This window comes from Haliotis rufescens, unplaced genomic scaffold (assembly GCF_023055435.1).
Source record: "Haliotis rufescens isolate VD_foot unplaced genomic scaffold, xgHalRufe1.0.p SCAF_11, whole genome shotgun sequence".
NCBI lineage: Eukaryota > Metazoa > Mollusca > Gastropoda > Lepetellida > Haliotidae > Haliotis > Haliotis rufescens.
In genome coordinates, this window is record NW_025963791.1 from 27,866,286 (window position 1) to 27,885,442 (window position 19,157).

General features: G+C 44.4%; 1 protein-coding gene across 3 annotated transcripts in view; it reads left to right on the plus strand.

Moving 5' to 3' along the window:
- Window positions 1-19,157, plus strand: part of LOC124149341 (low-density lipoprotein receptor-related protein 2-like) — a 59,710-nt gene that overhangs the window by 18,036 nt on the left and 22,517 nt on the right. For all 3 annotated transcript variants that reach the window (XM_046520869.2, XM_046520870.2, XM_046520871.2), the window contains 18 exons: window positions 984-1,094; window positions 1,791-1,928; window positions 4,045-4,155; window positions 4,880-4,984; window positions 5,900-6,068; window positions 6,812-7,022; window positions 7,697-7,889; window positions 8,746-8,865; window positions 9,402-9,630; window positions 10,459-10,552; window positions 11,137-11,237; window positions 12,977-13,186; window positions 13,858-14,039; window positions 14,469-14,591; window positions 14,803-14,922; window positions 15,843-15,956; window positions 16,459-16,689; window positions 17,164-17,304. In XM_046520869.2, coding sequence (XP_046376825.2) covers window positions 984-1,094; window positions 1,791-1,928; window positions 4,045-4,155; window positions 4,880-4,984; window positions 5,900-6,068; window positions 6,812-7,022; window positions 7,697-7,889; window positions 8,746-8,865; window positions 9,402-9,630; window positions 10,459-10,552; window positions 11,137-11,237; window positions 12,977-13,186; window positions 13,858-14,039; window positions 14,469-14,591; window positions 14,803-14,922; window positions 15,843-15,956; window positions 16,459-16,689; window positions 17,164-17,304 — 2,703 coding nt within the window. The remainder of the gene's footprint in view (window positions 1-983; window positions 1,095-1,790; window positions 1,929-4,044; window positions 4,156-4,879; window positions 4,985-5,899; window positions 6,069-6,811; window positions 7,023-7,696; window positions 7,890-8,745; window positions 8,866-9,401; window positions 9,631-10,458; window positions 10,553-11,136; window positions 11,238-12,976; window positions 13,187-13,857; window positions 14,040-14,468; window positions 14,592-14,802; window positions 14,923-15,842; window positions 15,957-16,458; window positions 16,690-17,163; window positions 17,305-19,157) is intronic.

The following is a 19,157-nucleotide window of genomic DNA, read 5'->3' on the forward strand; positions in this document are numbered from 1 at the left end:
TTTCTGTGTGGGCACACCCTTAATATTATGGTGTGATTGATTTGATTGTACGTTTAAGGACGTATACATAAATTTGTGTAGCGTTAAAGGACGTACACGCCTACTGGTGCAGCGTTAAAGGACGTACACGCCTACTGGTGCAGCGTTAAAGGACGTACACGCCTTTTGGTGTAGCGTTAAAGGACGTACACTCCTATTGGTGCAGCGTTAAAGGACGTACACGCCTATTGGTGTAGCGTTAAAGGACGTACACTCCTATTGGTGCAGCGTTAAAGGACGTACACGCCTACTGGTGCAGCGTTAAAGGACGTACACGCCTATTGGTGTAGCGTTAAAGGACGTACACGCCTATTGGTGCAGCGTTAAAGGACGTACACGCCTATTGGTGCAGCGTTAAAGGACGTACACGCCTATTGGTGTAGCGTTAAAGGACGTACACTCCTATTGGTGCAGCGTTAAAGGACGCACACTCCTATTGGTGTAGCGTTAAAGGACGTACACTCCTACTGGTGCAGCGTTAAAGGACGTACACTCCTATTGGTGTAGCGTTAAAGGACGTACACGCCTATTGGTGCAGCGTTAAAGGACGTACACTCCTACTGGTGTAGCGTTAAAGGACGCACACTCCTATTGGTGTAGCGTTAAAGGACGTACACGCCTTTGAGATTGACGGTTTAGGTTTTGGCCTTCAGTGCCCTCTGTGAAAGGGAAACATTGTTTTAGATAATAATGGTAATAAATATGAAACTATGCACAACGGATGCCCAGCTTACAGCTGTAGTCACTGTACATTAAGGGGCTAAAACAAGGACTGGTCGGCTCCGAGTCTGAGGGGGGTATTCATGTTAAACTACGGTATGGTATCTCAGTATGTCACTATAAGATGACCATTAGTCCGGACACGTCGCTATATCTCAGACGCCACTTTAAACCCCATCCCACCTCTACCCACCTCACATCGACTCTGGAAATTGACTTTCCAGCATTCTGTTCTCAACACGAGTGTGAACACGGCTGCACGAGAACAGGGCTCAACGCTACCTGCACGTGCTTGAAGGGCTATCGTCTGCTCGCTGATGGAAAAAGATGCAGAGGTAGGTTTAGAATTGTTAATGTAAAGATTTTGAAATATAATCTGTGACGCAGGACATATCGGGGGGAAAACGTGTTAATGTATTTATGGAAGAAGAACTTTCCAAATAAGTCGCTTTATTCCATTAATGAGATTGTCCCCAGCAAGAGCGTGCCGGGATCGAACACACTCATATCCCAAACAGACCGTGTAGACTTATCCCCAAGTCGTGCAGCGTCTGCATGATTGTGGTTTCAAATCCAAGAGTCCCGTGAAGATCAGGGTTAGAATTGGTCTTCATCAACCCGTGCTTGCGGTCAGAGGCGACTGACGGGATCGGGTGGTCAGACTCGCTGACTTGGTTGATGCATGTCATCGTATCCCAAATGCGGGGATCGATGCTCATGATATCAATCACTGGATTGCCTTGTCCGGACTCGATTATTCACAGACCGCCGTCATATAGCTGGAATATTGCCGAGTGCGGCGTTAAACAACACACAAACAAACAAACATACACGTTGTAACGATGTAACTGATATTCTCACTCACTCTTGCATAATCAAGGATCCCGAGACAGTTCATCTAATGTTAATGGTACCGGAAGGGCGTGTAGAATTTGAAACGTTTTTCTGGTGTGCCTTGAGATATTATCACTACGGTCAAGTTGCATCACTAATAACTAATTATCCCTTTAAATACCTGTGATTTGATGCAGACTTTGACGAGTGTGCGAATCAGACTCCGAGACACCGACTCTGCAGCCAGGAGTGCAAGAATAACATCGGCAGTTACAGGTGCAGCTGTATTGATGGTTACAGGCTGAACAAAGACGGGAGTCGCTGTGATGCCAAAGGTAGGCACACCATATACATGTGGGGGCACGGGTGGCCCAGTCGTCTAAGGCGCCGCGATTCGCTGTGCAGAGTTGCGTCCCTTGGGCACGCCAGGAACCTATGATTGTGGGGTTTGAATCCCGGTTCGACCCGATTATGTTTCTTGGTTTGTCAGCACCATACCCGTGCTCGTGGGTTTCACCGAAGGGGTAAACGTTTGAGACCTGCATCACTTCAGGCCTTCCTCCCACATTAAGCTGACACGCTGCGATATAACTGGAATACTGGTTTCGACAGATGTTTTCCAAATCTGTTAATGGTTTTAATCAAGATGCTCAAATGATTTGATGCACATCGATAGGTAAGACCACAATTACTACAATAGATATCTTGATTATCAACCAGTCTTGACTGGGCGCCGCCATTTGCTTGAAGCAAATGCATGTGATATGAGAGATGGAATTTGGTCAATAGCGACATAGAAGGGACATAACTCTTAATAGCCACTGGTGGCGCTACGGTCGAGCCACGAAATTCAAGAGTGGCAAGGGTGGAAACTGGATTTTTGCAGTTAGTTAATTCCCTTGCCTCGGGAAGATGTCATCAATTCATGCCTGTCGTAAGATGCGACTAACATGATCGGCTGGTCAGGCTCGCTGACTTGGTTGATGTATGTCATCGATGCTCATGATTTCAATCACTGACTCGATTATTTACAGACCGCCGTCATATCGCTGTAATGTTACAGAGTGCGCATTAAACAACGTTCAAAACAAACAAAACTGTAAATTTTTATTAAACTCTGCAGTTTTTCATGTGACTTGACACATTCTTCAGCTGAAGTAGTCGAGTTCGTTCAAGTTAGAATCCAACACTTCACATTCTCCTCTAGATCAAACATTATTTCATTGACATTTGTCATTGTTGAAGGCCCCATCTATCTTTATTGTCGAAATTCAGCATCTTTATTTTGCATCCGTGTATTGGTCTGTAGCAGTTATCTGTTTATGTTTGTAAGTGTCTGGAATTAATTGCTGGTGGAAAATGTTTGATGTTTTACTGTTTGGAAACACGAACATTAATAGCGCGTCATCCTTTAAATAAGGACGAATGAACAGAGAACTTCCTTGTGCAAGGACGTGGACGTGTTATTAGGTTGTACTTCAGACACAAACATATTAGAGCTGCTTAACCCATAGCCTACCATCGAGACTGACAGAACACACAACACAATGTAGACCCGTGTACAGGCCCATGGCATTGTCACGGTTTAAACTGCCATGTTGCAATATGCATGAATAGTTATGGGTGATAGTAGTCGGTATATGCTTATAATGTACACGGGTGTTATTGGTTTACTGATTCGGGAATGAACAAGAATATCAGTAGGCATATGCTGGAATGTTCATGGATGATATCAGTAGGTATATTATTCCATGAATGAGATTGTCTCCAGCAAGAGCGTGCCGGGATCGAACACACTCATGTAACATGCCGTGTGGACTTGTCCCTCAGTCGTGCTGATTGTGGTTTGAGTTGAGACCGGAATAAAGGCTTCATATTGTAAAAGAGATGGTTTAGATCATGGAACTGTCAGTAAAATTATTATTTCAGTTGACAGTAACGGTGCCATTGACAATGAAAACATTTAAGAATAGACGTTTTGAGACTATCCCTTTGTTCCGCGATGCCCTTTAGCTGTGATGTTTAGTGTACAGACCCCCTTGTAACAAGAAACTTTGCAACACAGACAATTACATGATAGTTTGTAAAACAACTTTTTCTCTACTTCATGACAGTGTCTGAAATTACGGTGACGACTTGTCACAAATAAATAACTTTCATGTCATTTAAGACGAATTGTGGCTTTCTGATTTATCTGTTTTGCATGTTATCGTACGATTTTGTAGCAAACAGACTATAGGATTGTTTTCCAACATTTGAAATTTTAAAAGCTATATTCACATTCAGATGAAAAATGCATTCTCCTTTCACGCATAAAATGTTTTTCCAGAATGTTTAGGTTAGGTTACACAAATTGATACTTCTTTCAAGCCTATCTACATCAAAAGCACTATTACTATTTGATTCAGGCTCCTATAAATGCTACGGAGACATGCCTGGCTATATTTTCAGGACGAGAAGCAACGATGATTGTGGCCAACGGGAACATGATTCGGACGTTCACCCTGAAGTTGGGCCAGTACAACAGCCTGCAGAATGGCCTTCAAGATGTCATTGACATTGGTAATCTTTCTGTTCATTGTTCACCTTGTTAAGACTCCTGGGTCATAATACCCAGTTCATGTATCTTCGAGACTCGTTAGTCAAAGTACATAATTCCCATGAATGGCCATCTGATGTAACATGTGGATACAAACAATCAGTGACGTCATTACACTTTGGACAACAGACTGGGGGCAAGTCAGTTCCAGCATCCCCAGCTACCTCTGCTTGTCGTGAGACGACTCGGTGGAACCAGTGTACATGTTCAGGCTTGGTGAGGGGCGGTCGGGTAGCCTTCTGGTTAAAGCGTTAGCTCGTTACACCGAAGACCAGGGTTTGATTCCCGACATGGGTACAATGTGTGAAGCCCATTTCTGGTGTCCCTTGCCGTGATATTGCTAGAATAATACTAAAAGAGGCGTTAAGCCATACTCCCTCACTCACTCAGGCTTGGTAACTTGGTTGATTACCTGTCTTCCTACCCAGACTGTGTGGGACTTTGCTGATCTCTTGTTTGTGTGTCCAGACTTATTTAATGACCGCCGTCATGTAGCTGGATTATTGCTGAATGCGGCGTTAAAAACAAAGTTCCTGGTTTGGGGAATAGCATGGGGTGTTGGGCGCATCTAGTTCACATGAGCCCCTTGTTCACAGCAGTAGTTCTGGAAAAGCAAGAGTCGACGTAAGTGGATTGGGTGTTTACTCGGTGACATGGATGAATGTGTATCACTTCTTTGTTTCGCAGCTGTGGACAGCCACAACCAGAGGATCTTTTGGACTGATGGCTACAGTAGGCAGGTTCTCTCGATTGACATATTGGGCAACAACCATCGATCCCTCGTAGTTCACGGTCAGTATGCCACCCAGCATGTAAAACCAGTGCCTTTAAAGTAGCTAAATCATTTTTCTCAAATTATTTTGAGTGATGTTGATGTGAGGATCTGTTTATGAAAGATTTAGATATAACTGTTTTCTATCTATTGAACTCTAGTTGCAGTAATAAATATGGAAATAGCATTTGAAGAACGAAAGTTATGAAATTTGCACTCGAAGTAAAAAGTTGATTGTATATATCTTTACGTTATAAGGTCTGACTTGTACCGAAATGGTTCTGGTGTATACTGAACTACCATAAGCATAATGCTGCTTCAAAGTGGCCAACATTTTATGCCAGAAACCCGGTTAATAAACTATTCTCACATCCCACCACCATCCTTGACTTAGTCTGGTCTGCTCAAAATGACTCCACCGATAGGTCGCATCCGCAGATGCAGTTATAGGTTGTTGGCGTGAGGAAGACGCAGATGTACCATGCATGTATGCAGCATTTGGAACCCCTTCTGTGTCATCTGTCTATATATTGCTGTAATCGTTCAATTATAGACTGCCGTGATACAGCTAGAATATTGACGACTGTGGTGTTCACCATTCACAATATGAGACGAACTCACTCAGTCGCGGTATACCATAGTTGTCAACACCTGAAGACGGCGATAGAATTGGTTTTCAGGAACCCATTCTTGTAGTTAAGAAGCGACTAACGGGATCGGGTGACCAGGCTCGCTGACTTGGTTGATGCATGTCATCGTATCCCAATTGCGTGGATCGTTACACATGTAAATCACTGCATTGTCTGGTCCAGACTCGATTGTTTTCAGACCGCCGTCATATAACTGTAATTTTCCTCAGTGCGGCGCTAAATCACAAACAAAGAAACCAACAACCCAGAGTTGCCAGTCAAATCAGATGTCATCTTGTTCACCAGGGCTGAAGTCTCCGAAAGGTCTGACGTATGACTGGCTGAACAATCTGCTGTACATTGTGGATGATGGGAGGAAGGCTATCCTGGCGTGTCGGGCGGATGGAGCGTTCTGCACCTCGGTCCTAGACGGGCTCACGGCTCCCCGGGATATTGTTGTAGATCCCATAGCGAGGTCAGTACACTAGGGTGGATAGTCTAGTGGGGGTAATGCGTTGTCACTTCGCCCCGGGTTCGATACTCGCACGCATATATATATGTGCGTTTGGAGCTAGGAACCCAATGGCCAAGGTTGAGGGGAAGGTCTGTGGTTCGATCCCCGGCCTCGTCATACCAACAGAAATCCTGGGAAGAGATAATACGGTGTTTAAGTCATTAACATGCGACTATTTGTACTCACGTGGGGTTGGGGTAGATCTGGGGCAGAATAAGCCCTCCCAACCAACTCTATCCCAGATGTATGAGACCCGTGAAGATCCGGGGTAGAATAGGTCTTCAGCAACCCATGCTTGCCGTAAAAGGCGACTCTGCTCGTCGAAAAAGGCGACTAACGGGATCGGTTGGTCAGGCTCACTGACTTGGTTGATGCATGTCATCGATCCGAATTGCGTGGATCGATGCTCATGATATTAATCACTGGGTTGTCTGGTCCAGGCTCGATTATTTACAGACCGCCGTCATATAGCTGTAATATTGCTAAGTGCGGCGTTAAACAACCAACCAACAACCAGATGTATGAAGTGGTGACAATGTAATAAATAAGGTGACTGAGTGTCATCGTATACCTACGTGAATCGTTGCTCATTCTCTTGACCACTGGTTTGTCTCATTAAAATACCGCCATGATATAACTTCAGTGTTTCTGACTGCTGCTTAAAACATCATCTATTCTGTTATCTTCTGTATTAATGACAACAGTTACCTCTACTGGACGGACATGACAAGCCGCCCGACAATCATGCGCAGTGACGCTGACGGAAGTAACATCATGACTCTGGTGAGTGAGCGGATGGGGCAGCCACGTGACCTAGTGATCGACTACACCACCAACTGCCTGTACTGGATTGATGCGCAGCCGCACAACAGTCGTGTGGAGAGACTGTGCCCAGGGAAGGAAGCTGTGAAAGAGGTGAGTGAATCTTGTTCATGAAAAGGTGAGAATAAACCTAGGTAGTTCAGTGAATGTGTGTTAGCTCGTTTTAGTTCACATTTCCTGTTCCTGTTTGTTATTCTACCGAAAGAGAATCATCATGACGGCTTTCAGTAGTCGATTAGTCATCTAACTAAAAGTTCTGCAGGTAGTTCAGGCAAGCTAGGCTTAACTTTTCATTCAACTTTGAACAAATTGCAACAGAATTTCTTTCACTACAATGCATTCTATAAGGTCTCAAGAACAACATACTAAAAGTCCCAAGCAATCCTATTTTGGGAAATGTTTAATTTGCATAATCCATTATGGCCCCCAATTATCAATTAATCTTCCATTTTAAGATTAGGTTAAATCTGGATGGGAAAAGCTTGACCAGACTTGTATTTTATTGCGAAATAGCCGTACTATGTTTATTACAGAAATGCATTGTGGTGCAATAAATTCTGTTGCAATTTGTTTCAAGTTAAACCTGATTTTGCCTGGGCAGGAAGTGCGAGTCAGATCTATTAATGCGTGGTCAAGACTGGAATATTATTCAAAGTGGCGTTAACCTCACTCACTCATTCACACATTCAGCGGACGGCAATCTGTCGGATTCTGTGACAGCCTTGTATGTTCCATGAGTCAGTGGTGACTGGTATTTTCTGTTGTAGATTGTACTAGCCCACGATATCCGTGATCCTAAGTCTCTGGCCCTCCTAGAAGATGAGATTTACTGGTCAAACGAGGGACGGGTGGTCCGTGACGACAAGTTCGACGGCAGGAAGCGAGAACTGGTTCTTAAAGACATGCCAGTGGTCAGCAACCTCGACATCATGCATCCTGCACTACAGCCACGACCACGGGGTGAGCGGCCAGGGACTCCTGCCATGTGCCAGTGTTTGTGGAGGTCAACGGAATGAATATCGGACACAATGGCTGCTTGACATAGATTGCGTTTTGATTGATGTGGATAGTGTTTGGTTGGTTACCGTGGACAGTGTTTGTTTGGTTACCGTTGACAGTGTTTGGATGGTTAATGTGGACGTTGTTTGGATGGTTAATGTGGACAGTGTTTGGTTGGTTACCGTGGACAGTGTTTGGTTGGTTACCGTGGACAGTGTTTGGATGGTTAATGTGGACGTTGTTTGGATGGTTAACGTGGACAGTGTTTTGATGGTTACCTAGGACAGTGTTTGGTTGGTTACCGTGGACAGTGTTTGGATCGTTAATGTGGACGTTGTTTGGTTGGTTAAAGTGCACGTTGTTTGGTTAATGTGGACAGTGTCTGGTTGGGTACTGTGGACGGTGTTTGGTTGGTTTATGTAGGCGTTGTTTGGTTCATGTGGACGGTATTTGGTTGGTTAACGTGGACAGTGATTAGTTGGTTATATTACTGTGGCCGGTGATTGGTTTGTTACTGTGGACGGTGTTTGGTTGGTTACTGTGGACGGTGTTTGGTTGGTACGCACCTAGAATATCACTTCACCTTTGTAAGCTGGTCTTGTGCTGATCTTGATAGCAGATCAATCATATAATCGGCGGAAATAGCTCAGATCGGGTGGTTACGAAGTGTGTCATGTGTCTTCATACCCAAACAGGGTGAATTGTTGTGCATGCTATCTATCGTCTCTATACTTACCAGGCTGCAGTGAAAATGCTTGAATATTGTCAGAACGGTCTTGAAACGTCACTCTCAATATACCCACCGGATGTGCTGCAGATTTCACGGCCACCTGTCCCGGAACGTGCAGCCACGTCTGCCTGCCAAGCCACCGCTCCTCTTACGTCTGCGCATGCCCGACTGATCTGATTCTTGGCGCAGACGGCTCCCAGTGTGTGAGTGAGTATACCTCGTAGTCAGATGTTTATACCTTCACAAACATTTAAGGGCCGACTAGTATATTTTCTTTTCGGTGTGTGGGTCGTCTGTGAATTTGGATGTGGGGGTATGGAGGAATGATGGTTGCGTTTAGGCAGATTACAGTGTTGATAGTAAACATTTCAGAATATAGTCAATAAAGAAGTTGTTTTACTTCATCCTTTAGAGAATGCGCGGTCTGGTTGACTCTCGTATCTGTATTTTCATGTGGGGATTCCGGGACAGGATGCATCCTCGTCAGTCCCTGCTGCTAAGTGATCACTTGTTGAGGATTACCTGGTCATAGTGTTTGATCTGGTTGATTGTGTGTCATTGTACCCTGACGATGTGGATCATACTTCTTATGAACAGGCCGCCCGAGACATAACTTGAATATTACTGAATGCGCCACAAAACACTTTTTCATTCTGTTTTCTTTAACAAGAGATAATAGGAAAAAGCTAAGAATAAGATCGTTACAAAAACTACATTGCATCTGACAATGTCTTGTGTTTTAGGAGATGAAAATGCAACGTACATTCTCATTGGCCAACAGACCCAGGTTTTGGAGTTTTCGGTTGGTCACCTTGGCAACGATGCCTACAAAAATGTTGACATCAACTATCTGAACAACATATATCTTGTTGACTATGACCCAGTCAACAACAGCATTGTGTTCGTGGACAAGGACAGTCGTAAGAGACCCATCATCTGCTCAGCCCAGATCACCAGGGGGTCCCAGATGAGGTACCGTCGCGCTTGGAAATTCAGACTGGGTGTAAAAAGCTTATAAAAAATCCTGAGAATCCATTTCTTTCATATTCCTACGCTTAATCTGTCATGGCATGAAAGATTAACTAAAGTAATATGAAAGAATCTGGTGGTCCTTAACCTATTTTAGTAGCATATTTGAGGGGGCGGTCGGGTAGCCTAGTGGTTAAAGCGTCAGCTCGTCACGCCGAAGACCCGGTTCGATTCCCGACATGGGTACAATGTGTGAACCCATTTCTGGTGTCCCCCGCCGTGATATTGCTGGAATATTGCTAGAAGCGGCGTAAAACCTCACTCACTCACTGACTAGTATATTTGTTGAGAAACAAAGTAAGCATAGTTATTTCTCGATCTTTACTCTTTTAATAAAAAGCACTTTTGAGAATACGAATTGATAATAAGCATGTGGGCATGTGATTTAATAATTGTTGTTTCTATACAGATTCAGATACATTGCAATGGCTGTTTTAATTTACTTCACAGTGGTCGCCAAGTCGTGTAAGACGCCCCTATTCGCCGTGCTGAGTTGCGTTCCTTAGGCACGCCAGGAACCTTTGGTCATGGGTTCCAGTGCCAGATTAGCCTTGATCATGTTTCTAGGTTTGTCGGCACCATACTCCGTTTAACCAAAGTGATAAACGTCTATGACATGCATCACTTCGGGTTTCCTCTCACATCAAGCTTGCACGCTGTGATAAAACTGGAATATTGTCCAACCAACCTTATTCACTCACAATTAAAGTATGTTATTGGATAATTTAAGTTGATTAACATACAGTTCAAAAGCTGAACTTGTTCTTTCAGGAAAAACGTGTTGGTAGACCAGGATATCCTCAGTGTAGAGGGCTTGGCGGTGGACTGGGTAGCCCGCAATGTGTTTTGGCTGGACCTGCGGAAGGTAGGTGTCGTCAGTTTCTGGCACCGCAAGCAGCTGGGAAATACTTCAGCATATCATATGTCTAAGTCGTAAGATTAGGTCATGACAAAAGTTCGCACTGACACGCCACGAATGTCACGGTATCCGAACCTCTGAAGATCCAGTAGAGAATGGATCTTAAGCAACCTATGATTGACGTGAGAGGCGACTAACAGGATCGGGTGGGCAGACTCGCTGACTTAGTTGATGCATCTCATCGTGTAGATTGATGCTCATGTCAATCACAAGATTGTCTGGCCCAGACTCCACTACTTACAGACCGCCGTCATATAGCTGGAATATTGCTGAGTGCGGCGTTAAACAACAAACAAACAAGCCATCATATCCGGCGTGCGAAGTTGTTTGCCTGGTCCATGCCTGATCAGTTAAAATTGCTGTAGCTGTAAGATTGAAACTACAGTGTTACACATTGTTCTTTCACTAACACATCGAATTTTTATAATTTGTTGTGTGTACTCATCGTCCTTGTCACGAAGTTGTTTTATTCATGTTTCATATTTACATAGTTTCCCGATGCAATTGACTTATAACGAATGTCTCTGCAGAGAACGATAGAAGTAGCGAAGCTGGATGGCTCCTCACGCGTTGTTGTTACGGACCAGTCGTTGGCCGAACCGCATGGTCTGGCCTTGTACCTTGAAGCCGGGTGAGTATCTAACATCAGTATACGTACCTTGAAACTGGGTGAGTATCCAACATCAGTGTACGTACCTTGAAGCCGGGTGAGTATCCTACATCAGTATACTTATCTTGAAGCCGGGTGAGTATCCTACTTCAGTGTACGTACCTTGAAGCTGGGTGAGTATCCAACATCAGTGAACGTACCTTGAAGCCGGGTGTGTATCCAACATCAGTGTACGTACCTTGAAGCCGGGTGAGTATCCAACATCAGTATACGGACCTTGAAGCCGGGTGAGTATCCTACATCAGTATACTTATCTTGAAGCCGGGTGAGTATCCTTCATCAGTATACGTATCTTGAAGCCGGGTGAGTATCCTACATCAGTGTGCGTACTTTGAAGCCGGGTGAGTATCCTACATAAGTGTACGTATCTTGAAGCCGGGTGAGTATCCAACATCAGTGTACGTACCTTGAAGCTGGGTGAGTATCCTACATAAGTGTACGTACCTTGAAGCCGGGTGAGTATCCTACATAAGTGTACGTATCTTGAAGCCGGGTGAGTATCCAACATCAGTGTACGTACCTTGAAGCCGGGTGAGTATCCTACATAAGTGTACGTACCTTGAAGCCGGGTGAGTATCCTACATAAGTGTACGTATCTTGAAGCCGGGTGAGTATCCAACATCAGTGTACGTACCTTGAAGCCGGGTGAGTATCCTACATAAGTGTACGTATCTTGAAGCCGGGTGAGTATCCAACATCAGTGTACGTACCTTGAAGCCGGGTGAGTATCCAACATCAGTGTACGTACCTTGAAGCCGGGTGAGTATCCAACATCAGTATACGGACCTTGAAGCCGGGTGAGTATCCTACATCAGTATACTTATCTTGAAGCCGGGTGAGTATCCTTCATCAGTATACGTATCTTGAAGCCGGGTGAGTATCCTACATCAGTATACGTACCTTGAAGCCGGGTGAGTATCCTACATCAGTGTACGTACCTTGAAGCCGGGTGAGTATCCAACATCGGTATACGTACCTTGAAGCTGGGTGAGTATCCAACATCAGTGTACGTACCTTAAGCCGGGTGTGTATCCTACATCAGTGTACATACCTTGAAGCTGGGTGAGTATCCAACATCAGTATACGTACCTTGAAGCTGGGTGAGTATCCAACATCAGTGTACGTACCTTAAGCCGGGTGTGTATCCTACATCAGTGTACGTACCTTGAAGCTGGGTGAGTATCCAACATCAGTATACGTACCTTGAAGCTGGGTGAGTATCCAACATCAGTGTATGTACCTTAAGCCGGGTGTGTATCCTACATCAGTGTACGTACCTTGAAGCTGGGTGAGTATCCAACATCAGTATACGTACCTTGAAGATAGGTGGGTATCCCACCAGCCATCAGTTTATACGCTGGAAACGAAGTGAGTGCTGCCATTTATTTATGTAGTGTTGTAAGAGGCGACTAACGGGATCGGATGGTCAGACTCGCTGACTTGGTTAAAGCATGTCAACGTATCTCAATTACGTAGATCGATGCTCATGATGTCAATCCCTTGATTGTTTGGTCCAGACTCGATTATTTACAGACCGCCGTCATGTAGCAGGGATATTGCTGAGTGCGGCGTTAAACAACAAATTAACTAACTTAACAGTACATATATCGTTAATCCAGAAATTTCTCAAATCAGATTTCTCATCTACCGGATTAACGAGGTTTCACTTTATACGACACGGAGACTTCTTCTATATTCAGAGTTCTGTTTTATGCTGACTGGGGCGAACGACCCCACATTCAGAGATGTGACATGGACGCAACCAACTGCATCCTGATCGTGGATGAACGGATACGACAACCCAACTCCCTGACGGTGGACCCTGACAAGTACCGGCTGTACTGGAGCGATATGAAGCTTGAAATGATCTACTCTGTCGCCATCGATGGCTCGGACCGCGCCTCACACGTGTAAGTCTGCCTGTGTTCACCCCATTGTGGTTGGACATTCAGTTCTCGTGTGGACATTCAGTTCTCATGTTTTTTGAGAGGTGATTAATGGATCGAATGATCCTGATCGGTGACTTGTTTGATTGCGTGTCAGTTCTCGACAACATGGAACGTCGCTCGTATTATCAACCACTTGTTTGTTGGGTACAGACTCGATTATTTTCAGACTGCAATACAGCTTGACTGTTGTTGTGTGCTGAGTTAAAAAAGATTTTTACGGATCCGTGTCATCCTGGGAGCACCTAATGGCCTTCTTGTAGGTTAAGGGAAAGATAAGATTTGTGACAAATGATTTTCTCTCAAACTTGATTCTGTTAAGTAATATGTGATGGTGTTGGTGATGCTGGTCAACTTTGTCTGCACCCCTACCCGTGCTCGTAGGTTTCAGTAAAGTAGTATAGGTCTAAGACCTGCATCACTTCTAGCTCAAAAGAAGGAAGGGGTTTAACATGCTGAATTCACAATTAATTATGGAGCCATCTAGGGAAAACACAACAATTTGGCATCAAAATATCATTTATTGTACTTTAGTTTTCTGAAAATTTATACGAAGGAGAATATTTTCATTCTTTAGAAATCTTTAAAACCCAACTCACTCACTCACTCCAGGGTGTGTTCATTTTGTCTTTCAGTTTTGCAAAGAACATCAATTCCATAGTAGTGGACGGAAGTTTGATCTACTGGACCGATGGTCTGACAGATGCTGTGCACTTGATCAACAGCTCGCGGCGCCATGGCGACCAGATGGACTACCACAGTGGACACACGGGGCTCACGGGGATGGCACTGGTCAACACGAAGAAGACCAAGCCAGGTTAGTCAAACCTCAAGCAATCTGTGTTTCTGGTTCGTTTGAAACATTAGCAACTGCTGAAATGTCTCCATCACATGCGCCAATGTCAAAGTGGAACTGAAGACTTGTTAAGATCCGGATGAGAATAGGTCTTCAGCAACCCATGCTTGCCCTATAAAGGCGACTATGCTTGTCGTAAGAGGCGACTATGCTTGTCGTAAGAGGCGACTAACGGGATCGGTCGGTCAGGCTTGCTGACTTGGTTGATGCATGTCATCGTTTCCCAATTGCGTAGATGGATGCTCATGATGTCAAGCACCGGATTGTCTGGTCCAGACTCGATTATTTACAGACCGCCGTCATATAGCTGGAAGATTGCTGAGTGCGGCGTTAAACAACAAAACAACCAACCAGCAGTAAGTTCATGACATGTGATATGAACACTTGCAGTAGAAAATGGATGCAGCCATGACAACGGTGGCTGCTCTCACATCTGCTTGGCCAAGGAACAAGGTGCCGTGTGCAGATGCCCTGCCAATATGACGCTTGGAGCTAATCATGTCACTTGCTACGGTATGTCAGTTTTTGCTTGTTCCCCTGTTTTAAGGGAGAATTGTCCATTTAATTTTTGTTTGATGTTCAGTCATTGTCCTTTCACGTGTTTGAGATGATCCCTTAAGTAGCGCGGTACATAATTCCAAGTTATTCTGGTTACTTTTACCTGCGTATTGGTCATCGTTGTCAAGGGACACATTCTGTTAAAACGTATTTGTGCGATTCTCAGACAAACACTGCGATAACAACGAGATCCTGTGTGCTCCGCTTGGCCAGTGTCTGGACAACGCCACCAAGTGTAATGGCCAGGACGACTGTCCAGATAGTTCCGACGAAGAGGGCTGTCCAGGTGAAATTTGCATGTGTACACCTTCACATATAACACCATATTACTGGAAATCTTCTCGTCACAAAATATGGGTAGAAATGTCGAATTGTCATTCAAATTGTACCTTAAATTAACAATTGTAGTAAACAAGTGACACCAATCCAAAGCTTTATACCTCGCAGTCTTTCTCACATTACTGACAGCCAGAACAGGTGACATCAAAAAGTGCAACTTCGGAATGGAAAATGAAACGAAAGTCCGGAGCCGAATTTTGCTATTAAAAAGATCCCACAACAAAAGGTCGAACGGTGACGAGAATCAAGATTGTTGTAATGTGGCTTTACTTACAGAAAGAGTTGAAGACAATATAAATTTAGTGATCTGATACTTAAGCATCTGTGGAGTGGATGAAGCATTGGTCTCTATAATTCCGAACATGCAGTTTGCTGACTTTTTTTTATATTCTTGATATCCCATGAGCCATAGTGTTTCTGAAATATTCCTCTACTCGCTATAAGACCATACTCTGTTACACATGTTCGTTCTCCGATGCTGTGCAACTTCCTCCGTGGTCTGGTGGCAGTGTCCGCTCGGGGTTCCATCACCATCGAAAAACGTTAGAAGTTGGTACTTGTTGTTACCCTGCCTGGCGCTCGGCATAACGGGGCTTAAATAAGAACTGGTCGGCTCGGAGTCAGTATACTGTGTCTCAGTGGGGTGATCAGGCTAAACTTCGCCATGGTACCTCAGTGGGCTAGCACTATAAAATCGGCATTGGTCCACGCACGCATGCACGTACGCCGCTGTATAAGTGCAATAATCTTGGGCGCGATGTTAAACCTCACCTCACCTCACCTCACCTCACCCCACCTATGCTGTGCATTGTTGACAGTACGACGTTCACCCTCTCAATGCCTTTCACTGCCCTTGTCTCCCCACAGCGACGTGTTGGACCGAGGAGTTCCAGTGCGCGGACGGCACCTGCATCAAGGGCTTGTGGAAGTGTGATGCGGATGCAGACTGCGCGGATGGTAGTGATGAGGTCAATTGCCCAGGTGAGTCACGGGTGTATTATTCTCTAATCCCCACATTAATTAATGATAAAAAGTATATTAATACAATGAGGTAATAATACAGTTTGGTCTTTGGTGGGTTAATCAATATATTAACACAAACTCCTACAATGGGTACGGCTGCGATAGTCAGGCGCCATGACTGTTGAATTTATATTTTTTATTAAATGCCCAGGCAAGAGTAGTTAAAACTAAACTAAATCTTGTTTGCTCACAGCAGAAGAGGAAAGGTTTTTTAAACTTGAACTTTCTTTAATTATTTAAAAAATGTTTTCATTGACTAAGTGTTAGTCTACGCCTGCGATTGTCCCGTTTTCATAACCTACTCAAATATGACTTTAAATATACTACAGTACACTGCACTTTTGATTAGGCTAAGTTTTATGTTACATAACTCATTCTCTAATATGTCAAGTGTACATTTAAATAGAATGGCATCTGATCATCCCTATCAAAGGTCTAATAGTTATGTCACCCCACACAGAACGCGCATGTGAAGCAGACGAGTTCCGGTGCGACAGGATCCGGTGTCTTCCCGCTTCCCACTACGTCTGCAACAACGACAAGGACTGCAGGGATGGCACTGATGAGATGAACTGCCCACTCTGTAAACCAGAAGAGATTCTGTGCTCTGACAACAAGACGTGCTACAGCCAGTCGTGGATGTGTGATGGCGACAACGACTGTCCCGACGGCAGCGATGAACACGACTGCAGTAAGTCACTTAGTGAAACATTTGAGGGCGTTTGACCTTCATTATTCAGTTGTCTTCTGGGAAATATATATGGGGTCTCTCAACATACCAGATGGCGTGGACATATACTACTCGAAAGAAGTTAAGGACCACGTAATTCTTTCAAATTTCTATACTTAATGTGGCACGACATGTTAAACTATATTCATGTAAAAGACCCGTGAAGATCCGGATGGAATAGGTCTTCAGCAACCAATGCTAGCCGTAAAAGGCGACTATAACGGGATCGGGTGGTCAGGTTCGCTGACTTGGTTGATTCATGTCATCGTATCCAAATTGCGTGGATCGATGCTCATGATATCATTCACTGGATTGTCTGATTCAGACTCGATTATTTACATACCACCGTCATGTAACTGAAATATTGCTGAGTGCGGCGTTAAACAACAACAACAAACAAACAAACAAACAAACAAAGTGGTATTTCCCTTCCAGACAACACTTGTTCACCTTCCCAGTTTGCATGTACCAGTGGTCAGTGTATTGACCTGGTCAGCAAATGTGACCACTTTCCTGACTGCTTGGATGAATCTGACGAAGCTGATTGTAAGATGAAGACCAACATATTAGAAGCAGGTACGTAGTGCCTCCATGTATTAGTAGCGACCTCCTTTGGGACATCGGTGTCAGCTGTCGAAGAAATTACTTGAACATTCACAAATCTATTTCAACTATTATATTTTTAACTTATCCTGCATTAGTCGGGCGGTCGGGTAGCCTAGTGGTTAAAGCGTTCGCTCGTCACGCCGAAGACTCAGGTTCTATTCCCGACATGGGCACAATGCGTGAAGCCCAATTCTGGTGTCCCCCGCCGTGATATTGCTGGAATATTGAAAAAAAGCGGTGTAAAACCACTCACTCACTCACTGACGCACTCACTCACTCAATGCATGAGTCCCTTTTTGACAGAAAGACCATCTATGTGAGGTCCAGCTGCTGAAGAAAAGATGTTCCAACCAGTTCCCTCACACAGTCGGCATGTGACCCTGAAACAATGACGTCACATAAGAGCACAAAACTGCCTACACGGACATGTATTCTGTGATTGAAGCTCTACCGATTTCCAGCATCCTTTGCTTATTTATTTAAAAATCGTTTGCTCTTATATTGTGCTGTGTTTATGCCTTCTATGGTACCCCCATACGTATATTATAACGTTTTTCCGCTTGTTGTGGCTCTAGTCACGGTTATATTACGGTCGTATTGTTCTATTTTGAATTCGTTTCTTGCGATCTGAATTCCTTTTTAGTCTTGGGTAATCCATTTTTCGGTTTTACCCCATGTTTTGTGTGTTTTAAGCTTTGCTTTACACGACTTTTCTCTTTTCAGTTTCAGTTTCAATATGCCTCCTGTTTCCCTTCGTGCATTTTCCACATAAATATGACATCACATCAATATTACAGAATGTCTTGTTGTACGTTTTGCCAAGGAAGCAAATCGGGCCGGGATCCTTTCCCTTTCTGCCTTGACTGTACGGACCTTGTACGTCATCGGTGCAGTCCCTTGTCCGCCGTCAGCCTTCTCCCTCTACCTAAAGTAATCAGGATACGGCAATAGTACTCTCGTTGAAATAGGTTCACGTGTCTTCTGGTAGACATAATCTGTACCAGCTCTGGTAGATCTTCACGCTCATTTAGCCTTTTGGCAGCTTCATTATAAACTACCGGGTACCCGCCTCTCGTGAGTCATTGACGGGTCAGGACAAACCGTCTCAAATATCACGGGGATCATTTTTGTCCCTACACCGGCCACGTCACACCTATCTTCACAGAACTCGGGAACACCACTTCTCTTGTCTACCACACAGTTGACTGGGGATTGTCCATGTGTGGCGCCAGCGCAGCATACTCACCTAACCAGGCTGGTTTCTCGGCTACTGCGCAGGGTGATTTACATGTCACGAATTCTGACAGTAAACATCTCCGACCGGAATGGGAGCCATGCAGTGTATTTCTTCACATCGGTTGCAGGATTACTTAATTGTACGTAATGCTGCAACCACTCGATCAGACGCCTGTCGCAGTACATCAATGTGACCGAGTCACTAACTTCAGTCCATGCCAACACGCGCAGTAACGAGGCACCACGCTTCTTCACCTCGATATAAGAACGGGTGCGCTTATACAACGTTCAGGAAATGGAAATGATAACCTTACGGTTTGATCCTTCAGACCAAGGAATTACAATATCTTCAGTTTTATCTACTAGATACAGCGTCTATTTTATGATTCTTATGACCGTTCCGTTGATCTCCGATGAGTACACCGGAGTAACGAGGAACCACCTTTCGTCGTCACTTCGATATAAGAACGAGTGTTTTTGTTTTGTTTGTTTCTTTGTTGTTTAACGCCGCACTTAGCAATATTCCAGCAATATGGCGGCGGTCTGTAAATAATCGAGTCTGGATCCAGTGATTGACATCATGAGCA